The 12,924-nt window shown below is 42.0% G+C and overlaps 1 protein-coding gene across 4 annotated transcripts in view; it reads right to left on the bottom strand.

Moving 5' to 3' along the window:
* LOC144679483 (zinc finger protein 236) overlaps positions 1–12,924 on the bottom strand; it is a 136,175-nt gene that overhangs the window by 109,871 nt on the left and 13,380 nt on the right. For 3 of the 4 annotated variants that reach the window (XM_078539897.1, XM_078539899.1, XM_078539898.1), the window contains exon 1: positions 1,429–1,511. The exons of the other annotated variant lie outside the window; for it this stretch is intronic. In XM_078539897.1, the coding sequence (XP_078396023.1) occupies positions 1,429–1,489 (61 nt within the window). In that variant the 5' untranslated portion in view covers positions 1,490–1,511. Of the gene's footprint in view, positions 1–1,428; positions 1,512–12,924 lie in introns of those variants that run through there. 4 annotated transcript variants of the gene reach the window in all.

Here is a 12,924-nt window from a genome sequence, read left to right as displayed (position 1 = left end):
ATCAAGTGTCCTTAGGGGAACATTGCAGGAACAGTGATCATAGTATCATAAGGTTAAGGAAGACGATGGACAAGGAGCAATCCTGACTAAAAATAACTAATTGGAGGGGAGCCAATTTCAATAGGGTGGGAATGGATCTGGACCAGATAATTGGAATCAAAGATTGGCAGGCAAAACTTGGATCCAAAATTGGTTCAGTGACAGGAAACAAAGGGTGATGATCGACGGATGTTTTAGCAAATGGAAAGCGGTTTCCGGTGGCATTCCACAGGGCTCAGCGTTGGGTCCCTTGTTGTTTGTGGTATAAATGATTGAGACTTAAATGTGGGAGGCATGACTGGGAAATTTACAGATGACACAAAGATCGGCTGTGTAGTTGAAAGTGAAGAGGATAGCTATGGACTCCAGAATTATATCTATGCTTTGCTTAAGCGAGTGGAAAAGTGACAAATGGAATTCAAAAGTGTGAGGTTATGCATTTTGGGAGGACAAAGAAAGCAAGGGAACACTCAATTAAGCGAAGGATATTGACAGGGGTAGGGGAAGTGAGAGACCTTGGAGTACGTGTGCACAGTTCACTGAAGGTGGCAGGACAGGTAGATAAGGCGGGAAAGGTGGAATGCTTTCATTTATTGCATGAGGAATAGAATATGAATATGGATGAGTAGGCCACTCAGCCCTTCAAGCCTGCTCGACCATTCAATTGTAACTTCCTGCTTACCCTCAATAACCTTTTATCCTCTTGTTAATCAACAATCTATCTAGCTCTGCCTTAAAATTATTCAAAGGCCCTCCTTCCAATGCCTGAGAGTTCCAAAGACTCACGATCCTCAGAAAAAAATTTTCCTCATCTGTTTTAAAAGAGCGATCCCTTATTTTTAAACCGTGACCCCTAGTTCTAGATTCTCCCACAAGAGAGAACCACATCCACTCTATGAAGACCGCTCAGGATCTTTAAGGTTTCGATAAAGTCACTTCTTACTCTTCTAAACCCTAGTGGATACAAGCCCAACCTGTCCAACCTTTCCTCATAAGACAACATCCCGCCAGTGGATGAGGTTTCATGTATTATCAGAAGCCCGCTGGGGCTCCTGGCCTGCCCGCCAGCCTTAAGGTTGGACAGGCAGGGCCTTTAATTACTTTAAGTGCCCTGTCAATGGCCTCAATTGGCCATTGACTGGTCGGCGGGCAGACAGCTGATTTCGCTGTCCGCCCACCTTCCTGAAAATTTAAAGGGACCAGGATGACATCAGGGGTTCCTCCCGACATCAACCCGCGTCATTTTCCTGTCAGTGAGTGGGCCCCGCCCCCAAATCACTGACGGGAAAATTCTGGTCATTCTCCATTTGCCAATTCTTTGCCTACTCACTTAACCTATCTATGTCACTTTGAAGCCTCCTTACATCCTCTTCACACTTACTTTCCTACCTATCTTTGTGTCATCAGCAAATTTAGCCACCACTTCTTCGGTCCCCTTCATCCAAGTCATTTATATAAATTGCAAAATGTTGAGGCCCCAGCACTGATCCCTATGGCACACCACTCGTTACATCCTGCCAACCAGAAAAAGATCCATTAGTGGCTACCCTCTGTTTCCTGTTGGCAAGCCAATCTTCTATCCATGCCAACATGTTACCCCCCTACACCATGAGCTTTTATTTTTCACAATAACCTTTGATGTGACACCTTATCAAATGCCTTCTAGGAATCTCAGTACATCCACCTTTATCCCTTTATCCACAGCACATGTGACTCCTTCAAAAAACTCCAATAAATTGGTTAAACATGCTTTCCCTTTCACAAAACAATGTTGACTCTGCCTGATTGCCTTAGACTTTTCTAAGTGCCTTGCTATAACATCTTTAATAATAGCTTAACATTTTCCCTATGACAGATGTTAAGCTAACAGGCCTATAGTTTCCTGCATTCTGTCTCCCTCTCTTTTTGAATAAAGGAGTTACATTTGCTACTTTCCAGTCAAATGGAATCTTCCCTGAATCTAGGGAATTTTGAAAAATTAAAACCAATGCATCAACTATTTTACTAGCCACTTCTTTCAAGGCTCTGGAATAAAGTCCATCAGGACCTGAGAATTTGTCAGTCTGCAGCCCCAACAATTTGCTCAATACCACTTCCCTGGTGACTGTAATTTTCCTTTCTCCCTTCCATTTCCTGATTTACAGCTATTTCAGGGATGATACTTGTATCCTCCAGTGAAAACCGATGCAAAATACCTGTTCATCTGCCAGCTCCTTACTTTCCATTATAATTCCCACACTCACTTTCTGCAGGATCAATATTCAATTTTATAACTCTTTTCTTATTTAAATATCTTTGGAAACTCTTACTATCATCTTTATCTTTCCAGCTAGCTTTCTCTCATACTCACAATACAAAAGCAGGGATGTAATGCTGGAACTGTATAAAACACTGGTTAGGCCACAGCTGGGATTTTGTGTACAGTTCTGATCACCACATTACAGGAAGGACATAATTGCTCCATAGAGAGTACAGAAGAGATTTACAAGAATGTTGTCAGGACTGGAAAATTGCAGCTGTGAGGAAAGATTAGGTAGGCTAGGGTTGTTTTCCTTAGAACAGAGGAGGCTGAGAGGTGGCTTGATTGAGGTGTACAAAATTATAAGGGGCCTAGATAGAGTGGACAGGGGAGACTCGTCTCTCCTGGCAGAGATGTCAATTACCAAGGGGCACAGATTTAGGGTGATTAGTAGAAGGATTAGAGGGGACATGAGGAAAAACCTTTCAGCCAGAGGGTGGTGAGTATCTGGAATTCACTGCCTAAGTTGGTGGTTGAGGCAGAAACCCTCAACTCATTTAAAAGGAACCTGGATCTGCATCTAAAGTGCTATAACCTGCAGGACTAAACACTGGGTGCTGGAAGGTGGGATTAGGATGAGCGGCTAGTATTTTATTTCAACTGGCACAGGCATGATGGGCTGAATGGTCTCTTTCTGTGCCATAATTTTTATATGGTTCTAACTGTAACAGAACACTGGGTTGCCTTTAAAGAGCTCCGGTACAATCAAGCTACATTCCACCAAGAAGAAAGGTAGGACAAACAAATCCAGAGCTCCCTGGATCAAAAAAGAGATAGAGTAAGATGAAGCAGAAAAAAGGACACGTATGACACGTCAAGTTGATAATACAACTGAGAACCGGGCTAACTATAGAAAGTTTACAGTGGAAGTGAAAGAAAATAGGAGAAGCAAAAACAGAGTATAAGAGACTTGCGGACGACATAAAAGGGAATCCAAAAGCCTTATATAGGCATTTAAACAGTAAAAGGGTGGTAAAAGGTTATTTAGGGACTAAAAAGGGGATTTATGCATGGAGGCAGAAGGCATGACTGAGGTACCAAATGAGTGTTTTCCATCCATCTTTACCAAGGAAGAGGATGCTGCCAAACTCCTAGGTGCATTTAAAGGGAAGCTGGACTAGCATAGAAGGCCGAAAGAAATTGAGGGTTATGAAGACAGATTTAGAGAAGGAAAGATGGGAGGGGGGTGCAGGTGAAGTATAAACCCCAGCATGGACTGATTGGGCTGAATGGCCTTTTTCTGCATTGTATATCCTATGTAACCTAATGAAAGAGGAAGTAGTTTAGACACTGGATGGCCTAAAAATTGATAAAGAAGAGGTATTAGATAGGCTGGCAGAACTTAAAGTTTTTAAGTCACCAGGACCAGAACAAATGCATCTGAGAATACTGAGGGCAGGAAGTATGGAAAGTGCAGTGGCATCGACCATAATCTTCCGATCCTCCTTAGATACGCAGTGGCGCCAGAGGATTGGGGGATTGCAAATGTTACACCCTTGTTCAAAAAAAAGTGCAAGGATAATCCCAGCTACAGGCCAGTCAGTTTAACCTCGGTGGTGGGAAAGCTTTTAGAAAGGATAATCCAGGACAAAATTAACTTGGACAAATGCAGATTAATTTAAGGATAGCCAGCACAGATTTGTTAAGGGAAAATCATGTTTAACTACTGAGTTTTGAGTTTGATTCTCCAGTTGAGTTTTTTGATGAGGTAGCAGGGAAAGTTGATAAGAGTAATGCGGTTGATGTCATGTACGTGGACTTCCAAAAGGCATTTGATAAAGTGCCACATAACATGACTGTCAGCAAAGTTGATGCCTATGGAATAAAAGGGACAGCAGCAGCATAGTTACAAAGTTGGCTGAGTGACAGGAAGCAGAGAGTAGTGGTGAATGGCTGTTTTTTGGACTAGAGTTCAGTATGAAGTGGGGTTCCAGGGGTCAGTATTAGTTCCACTGCTTTTCCTGATATATATTAATGGCCTAGACTTGGGTGTGTAGAACATAATTTCAAAATTTGCAGATGGCACAAGATTTGGAAGTATTGTGAACTGTAAGGAGGAAAGTGATAGACTTCAAGAGGACATAAGACAGGCTGGTAGAATGGGCAAATACATGGCAGATGAAATTTAATGCAAAGAAGTGTGAAGTGATACATTTTGGTAGGGAGAACAAGGGGAGGCAACCTGGGGGTATATCTTCACAAATCATTGAAGGTGATAAGGCAGATGTTGAAAGTGATTAATAAAGCATACAGGATCCTGGGCTTTATGAATAGAGGCAGAGAGTACAAAAGCAAGGAAATTACAGTGAACCTTAATAAAACATTGGTTTGGCCTCAACTGGAGTATTGTGTCCAATTCTGTGCACCGCACTTTAGGAAGAATGCGAAGGCATTGGACAGGGGACAGAAAAAAATTTACAAGAATGGTTCCAGATATAAAAGAGACTTCAGTTATGTGGATAGATTGGAGAAGCTGGGGCTGTTCTCCTTAGAGGAGAGAAGGTTGAGAGGAGATTTTATAGAGGTGTGTAAAATCACAAGGAGTCTGTACAGAGAAGATGAGGAGAAACTGTTTCCATGGGAAGAAGGGTCCAGAACCCGAGGACACTGAACTTAGGTGATTGGCAAAAGAGCCAGAGGAGACATGAGGAAAAACCTTTTTTTTATTAACGAGTGGTTTGGATCTGCAAAGCACAACCAGTGAGCGTGTTGCAGGCAGATTCAATCCTGGCTTAGGGAATTGGATAATTAACTGAAAAGAAAAAAATTGCAGAGTTATGGGGAAAAAGGCAGGGAAGTTGGAGAAGGCACAATGGGCCAAATATCCTACTTCTTATGCTGTAACCATTCGAAGAGTTTGCTGCAGAGTTCTGCAATTGCCATGACTGCAATGTATAGGATTCAGATAGATAGTATGCCTTCTATAAACAGAATTACCTGGAAAAACTCAGCAGGTCTGGCAGCATCGGCGGAGAAGAAATCAGTTAACGTTTCGAGCCTTCATGGCCCTTCGGCAGAACTGAAGCATAGTTAGGAGAAAGGAGAAATATATTTCTCCTTTCTCCTAACTATGCTTCAGTTCTGCCGAAGGGCCATGAAGGCTCGAAACGTTAACTGATTTCTTCTCCGCCGATGCTGCCAGACCTGCTGAGTTTTTCCAGGTAATTCTGTTTTTGTTTTGGATTTCCAGCATCCGCAGTAGCTTTTAGCTTTTTGTTTTTAGCATGCCTTCTATGTCTATTAGAGGAAAGAGCATAGAGTATATCAGGTTTGTCCGACTGACTCCCACAGACAGAGACTCCAATTCTCAATGATTAAGTAACATACCGAAAACATTATGCCAAACCAACAGTGTCATGCAACTAAGATTGTGCACAAATAATAGAATATAAGTTTAAGCCTAAGATTTATTTCTTGATTGGTGTTTTCCAATGTCAGCTGCATTGTCTTGAAGAAAGCGAATAAGGGCCTGATACAAATCAGTGCCGACAAACATATGGGAATGCTCCCCTTTCAAGGTAAGTGGGGAAGTATAAAAAGACAGGCCATGGTAAGATAAGGAAAATAACATTTCTATTGTCCAGTATGCACAAGGAATGGGTGATACCAGTTAATCAAAAATACTGGTTAGGAGTTCTGCATTTTCAACCAATCAGAAAGCTGCTGGCCGATCTTGCAGTGATGCAGGTGTTGAGGTCTCACAAGAGGTGTGAGCGCGCGAATCTGGTGAGCGGTGCTGAGAGAACAGAGTGCTGCGGAACAGTGGGAGGCTGAGACCAGATCAAGGGCAGGGTGCCGATAACAACTACCTGTGGGTCTGACAATTTTTAGTGATTGTCAGAGAGTGGGACTGATGGGGAAACAAGTGTTAGTGGCAGCTTCTGAGGGATGAGATGCATCGCCAGTCAAAAAACAACCCGACAGAAATTCTGGTTGGTAGAGTGCCAGATAACGCAAAACATTACTGTGTATATTTTTTCCCATTAATATGATCACATTTTATTCCCATTAATATGATCACATATCTGTTATTGTTTTATTCATTAGCAACACCACCAAAACACATTACCTTGTCATCACACTGCTGTCTGTGGAGCTTTGCTGTGTGCAAATTGACCGTCGTATTTCCTGCCCTACAAGTGACTACACTACAAGAGAATGTTGTTGTCTGTAAAGCATTTCGGAGTGGCCTGAGGTTGTGAAAGACACCATAGAAAGACAAGTCTCTTTCTTTCTAAATTATGTTCTCCAGCTGCAGACCTTAGGAATATAGGCTGGCTTAATAAATTCAAGGGAAACTGCATGCCGAGTAGAAATACTGTCAAGACATTGCAGATGATTGCTTCAAGGTGTCTCTTATTCTTGGTTGGTGTAAATACCTTTACAACTGCACATAAGCCTGAAGCTAAACTGCAACTAACCGCATAAGCACCTAACTCCAAAGGCTACACTTCTATATGGCCTCCAGAGACAGAGAGAGAAACTTGCATTTCTACAGCACCTTTCATGCCTTAGGGCAACCCAAAGTGTTTTACAACCAATTAGGTACACTTTCTCTAATTAGAATCACTGGTGTTGGATGCTGTGACTCCTACATTACTTGCACACAGCTAGTTCCCAGACAACTGAGAGGCAATGACCAGATATTCTGTTTTCGTAATAAGTTTTGGCCTGTTTTTCTTCAAACTAGTGCTGTGGAATCTTCTACGTCCACCTGAGGGGGAAAATGGTTTAAAGTCTCATCCAACAATGCAGCACTTCCTCAGTACTAGGCGGAGTGTAAACCTAGATTATGAGCTCAAGTCTCTGGTGTGAGTCTTGAACGTAGAAACTCCTGACTGGTAAAAGAGAGTCTACCCCACTGACTCGCAGTTAACCATGTGAGGAGTGGGATTGTTGCCTATGAAGGATGTGTATCAAAGAATATAGGTAACACCAAATAACTTGCCTTTTTGCTTCTCACCTCCACACTTTCCACATACTAATTGAAGGATATCAATGTTGAACAAAACGGAGGGAAAACTCTGGCTTTGGAGTCATAACACAGGCTGTCAGGATCAATCAGCCAAGCATTATCATTTGATGCATTAAATAATGCATGAGGATTATTCCAAGTGATAACCATTTTATGTTATCAATTGGAAGATGCTCAGGAAATATCCAAGGGATTGGTGGAATGACAATTAACCCTAGGTTGCTTCCCTGTATATGATGTTTTGGGCAGTTCTCTCATTTTGAAACAAAAGGCCATTGTAATATTTCATCATGAGAGCTTGTGTCTGATTTTTGCTGCTGCATGGTTGGGAGCAATGTTCTCTCCAAACTGTGCAGCCGTGTAGCAATTCGAAAGTTCTCCTACAGGCCTCGCACAAGTTAAGCCCTATAAATTACCCCAATTGCACTGGTGGAAACATCTTCTCTAAATCTACCCGATAAAATAGTTTCATTAGTGTTAAAGACCTCTTATCAGATCACTTCTGTCATTCCCTAAAGACAATAACCCCAGCTTCAAATGTAATAATTGCTCTCCATTTCTCATTATAGGGTAACCCCTCTATAGGAAAGTAGGATTCTACTTCCACTCAGTGTCATGAAAACCAAATGCTAATATCTACTCAACCAGTAAGAGTTACCAGTACATCCTTTGCTTGATCATCCTCCCTTTTGAATCACTCATAAGGCCAAGACATACAAAAGCCCTGGTCATATGGCTGCCTCAAAAGGAGGTGGAGGTGGGGGTCAATGAATATTTTTCAGGCTGAGGTAGATTCTTGTTAGGCAAGGGGATCAAAGGTTATCGGGGTTAGATGGGAACGTGGAAATCGAAACACAAGATGATCAGCCATGATCTTATTGAATGGTGGAGCAAGCTCGAGGGGCCAAATGGTCTACTCCTGTTCCTGTTTCTTATGTTCTTATGTTAGAAAACATGGCAGCCAATTTACACACAGATTTCCACAAACAGCAATGTGATAAATGAGCACATACTCTGTTGGTTGAGGTATAAATATTGGCTGGACACTGGGGGCAGCTTCCCTGCTCCTCTTAACAGCGCCACGGAATCTTTTACATCCACCTGAGGGGAATTAACATCTAACCCAAAAGCCGGTGCCTCTAACAGTGCAGCGCTCAATCAGTACGGCACCAGGAGCGTCAGCCTAGACTATACTTTGTTTTGACCACTCAAGGGGTGATGGTCTGAAAGGTATCCAGTGCAGACTGGGCTATTTCAGTAATATTGTCCCAGAACCTGTGAGCTGACGGGTCCCTGTCAAAGAGTCTGGTGTTACTGGACTGAATTACCAATTTGGGATGATTTTCTGTAATCTACCCCTGATTTACCTAGACATTGGCTTTAGACAGTGCCACAAGTTCAAAAACAATTACAACAGTAGGTGTAGATGCCATCGTGGTATAATCAAAGTTACTGAATCCATGTGGTGATGTCATTTCTTAAGTGTCATTCATGCCATGATGGACTCAGTGATGCCCAACTGGATGCATGGGAAATTACTGAGTTCGTCAACCTTCTTCTGAACCATTCAGAAAACACATTTATGGGTGCCATTTGAACACTCCAAGCCAATTTGGTGCACCTTCCCTGCACTCAAAATTGCCATGCTTCCGCCCCCCCCCCCCCCCCCCCCCCCCCCCCCACCACCCCCACTCAGAGTTACTACATCCTGCAATCCTGTTTCAATTCTCCCAGACCCCAGGTTCAGCCTCCTAACCCACATGGTGCTTCTACCCCTCCACTCAAACAACAACCACCAAAATCCAATTCTTTGCTTCCCAAATTGCATAAAAGCAAAACATTCCTATCAAAAACTTAGGGGACATATCCTACAATGAGAGAGAGCAAATATTGCATCTAAGGCTGGGGCTTTTTTCTCTAGGTAGAGGTGATTTGACAGAGGTCTTTAAAGCTATAAAAGGTTTTGATAGAGTAGACATTTTTAAACAAAAACAAACAATGGCAAAATTTTACAATAGGCAATGGCAACAATAGAAATTAAGGGATATCCAAATGAACAAAATTAAAAGAAACAAACTACATTTTTTTAATTCTTTCATAGGATGTGGGTGACGCTGGCTAGGTCAGCATTTATTGCCCATCCCTAATTGCCCTTCAGAAGTTGGTGGTGAGCAGGACACCACCTAATATTGTACTCAGTTTATAAGAGGGCAATTTTTATCTGCTATCAATGAGGTTCTTATTTAAAAGGACCATTTATTCCTCCTAATTCTGATCACCAATGGTCAACTTTAAAATAGTTATAGAAGAGCCACAAGCCTCTACATACAAGGTTAAACTGATACAATTCAAGATTTATTCCAGATCAGAGAAATAGGGCTACTAAAAAAAAGCTTGCATTTATATAGTGCTTTTAACGATCACTAGGCGTTACAGCCAATGACGCAGTTTTTGAAGTGTAGTCTCTGCTGTAGTGTCAGAAATGCAGCAGCCAATTTGTGCTGAGCAAACTCCGACAAACAGCAATGTTTTGATGACCAGATAATCTGCTTTTTTTAAGTGATGTTGATTGAAGGATAAATATTGGCCATAACACCGGAGACAGCTCTCCTGCTCTTCTACAAAATAGCGCCATGGGATCTTTTACATCCACCTGGGTAAGCAAATGGGGCCTCGGTTTAACATCTCATCCCTCAGTACTCCACTGGAGTGTCAACCTTGATTTTTGTTCTCAAGCCCTGGAATTGTGATTCAGAAGCCAGAATGCTACAACTGAACAACAACTGTCACACACCCGTTGATTAATTATCAAGATTTAAAAAAAGTGAGCCACTACAAATATCAAACTCTGCACGAAAGGACAGGTAGTGGATACAGAAATTCCGAAGTCATTTATGAAGCAGCTAATTGGAGATAGTGTTTACGGAACAAATAGGCATGGAACGAATAATGTTGCGAAAAATTGATTAATTGGTAGCTCTACCAAAAAGCCAGAACATGCACAATGGGCCAAATGGCCTCCTTCTGTGCCATATCACTCTATGATACTATTAAAAAGGTCACTATCCTTCTAACCACTTTTGTGTATAACATTAAAACAAGTTCTCATGTTAACATCTTAAAAATACTGACATTTGATTTGTTTACAGTACAAACATTAAAAACAACTTGTGTGGTCCTGTAAAAAAAGAAAAACAAGGCTACAACTCTATTCAGGATTGGTTTAATTTCCTCAGCTGAATCCATTTGCCTTTTAAATTAAACATTCTCTCCAATGGAGTCTTAAAATTAAAACTAGTGCACACAATTAACTCATTGTAACTAAGTTTCAGAGGCAATAGTACTGTGACTGCAACTCATTTGTTAGGCATTACCTTCAACACAGTCCTATTGCATTATTGTATTTCTGAAGTCTGTACTGAAAATAAGTTGTCAAGATACTTACCCAAACGAAATTGGAAAGGGAACTGATATATTGTCTCTAGGAAGAAGCTTTGTACGGTGCTGTTTTACAAACAGAATAAGAAATCCAATCCACAAAACTATACATTAGTCATCAGTAGAGGAAGCAGCACAGCATGATCAAATTACTTTATCTTCAGATGCTACAAGCCCAGCTATAACAGTTGCCTGATACACTCATTAAAGTAGACTTGTAGAGAGCTCTGCGATGTCCCCTTTGATAAATACAATGCCTTTTGCAGGACCTAAACTATACAGACCAGAAAAGTTCAGATTCAACATTTAATTATTTGCTCTCAGCTGGGGCAGACATAGACTGCTAAAATGACCTCAGCCCCCCTGAGCTTGAATGCAGGCGGTGAGAGGGGGTGGGGGGAAGAAATGAGCCACAACTTGCCTGAGGACCATTATCCAGTGACTCTTCAACTGTCAATTATGGACAGAATCAGACTTAGCTGTGATGCCCCACAGCTGAATAGTTACCAGTAAACATCTGGTTAACAAGGAAAATGCATACTTTGCGAAGGCACCCCTGTGTGTGGCAATACTCATGGAACCCAAATCAGTGCCTTTGAGAAAGAAAAGATGACTGGTGTGTTTGTAGGGGGGGAGAAAATAGACGTGTAGTTGCAGCCATATTTAAAATGAGTAAATAATTGTCCAGTAACAACCTTGAAATTACAACATTTTCCCCTCAAAGTTCCTATCATCGTTATCAGAGACACACATTTACAGATAACCTGTTAAAAACACCACTTTCATTCTCCAAAGTCCTATGATGTGAGGCAAGAAAACAGCTGCAGCTAATCCCAAGGTTCCCATAGCATTGCTCCCATTTGTTGGGCTTCATCCAACTAACAGAAAAACTTTTTGTAGCCAATTTCTTTGCAAACTGAGTTATGGTAACTAAGAATCCAACTGCTTAAAATACCTCCTTTAAATTCTCAGAAGAGTTGCCCAAGGTTTTGGAAATCAAGTTGTATCTTACAGACTACAGCGTATCTGGCATACAATGACATCAATTACTAGATTGACCTGGACCACACCAAGCTCCACCTGGCCCCACAATCCTCTGCCAAAACAACCCACTACTCTAGGATAAACCCGGACAACAAAGAACACTCCTTCCTGCTTCTTTTCACTATCATTGACTATCGCCTAAAAATCGGGTTCAAAGAGCTGCTGGACATCTCTGTCACAAAGATGATGACCATCTAACTCAGCTGTTGCTGCTCCTTTTCCCATTACATCATACCTTTCCCCCACACTCTCCAAACTTACTTTGTCCAGAGCATCCACCTCCTGCTCCCTCAACTTCATTCGCACTAAGCTGCTGAGCCCCAAACTTCGCTTAATTCCTATATTACCTGACACAGCAAACAGACACTATTCAGCTCCCTTTCAAAATTCATATCACGACAACTTCTTCAAAAGAACCCACCCTTAGTCCCTCTGTGCTTACAACTTACACCCCATTTACAAGCTTCCTTTCTTCCCCAAACCCACTGAATGTGCTGTTGCCTCCCAGTTCCATGACCATTTGTTCCATAAACACAATCTCCAATTAGGTGTCCACCCCTCCCACAGCACTAAAACAGCTTTAACAGTTATGAACCTTACACGATCACCTTGTCCATCACCATCTTTGGCACCTTCCTCCTCTTCAGCTCCATGCAGCCTCTTGCCAATATCATTTGAAAACATCTGGTCAGCTTCCATGTGGTGACACTATACATTCAACCTCCATCATTCTTCTCTCCATCCTGTTTATCCAGCAGTCCAGCCTTGGATGAGTGTAATTTTCTCCAGCTAATCACTGCAAAGACTAAAACCCTTCCACAAACTCCAGCCCCATCCCTGGCCACTGGCTCAGGCTGTACAAGATGGTTTGCAATCTCAGCAGTACTATTTGATCCTGAGCTGAGCTTCAAGCCCCATATCCTCTCCATCATTAAGGTCACCTACTTCCACCTAGTTAACCACCCGCCTCAGCCCCTATCTCAGTCCTTCGGCCACTGAAACCTTCATTCATGTCATCTTCACTTCTAGATTTTACAACTCCCCAATGCTCTCTTAGCCAGTCTCCCAATCCTCTAACTGACTTCAGCTCATCCAAAACTTTACTGCTCAAATCCTATCCTTGACCAAG

This window comes from Cetorhinus maximus, chromosome 4 (assembly GCF_964194155.1).
Source record: "Cetorhinus maximus chromosome 4, sCetMax3.hap1.1, whole genome shotgun sequence".
Lineage (NCBI taxonomy): Eukaryota > Metazoa > Chordata > Chondrichthyes > Lamniformes > Cetorhinidae > Cetorhinus > Cetorhinus maximus.
Note: the sequence above shows the minus strand (reverse complement) of the source record. Positions and strands in the feature narration are given on the sequence as shown.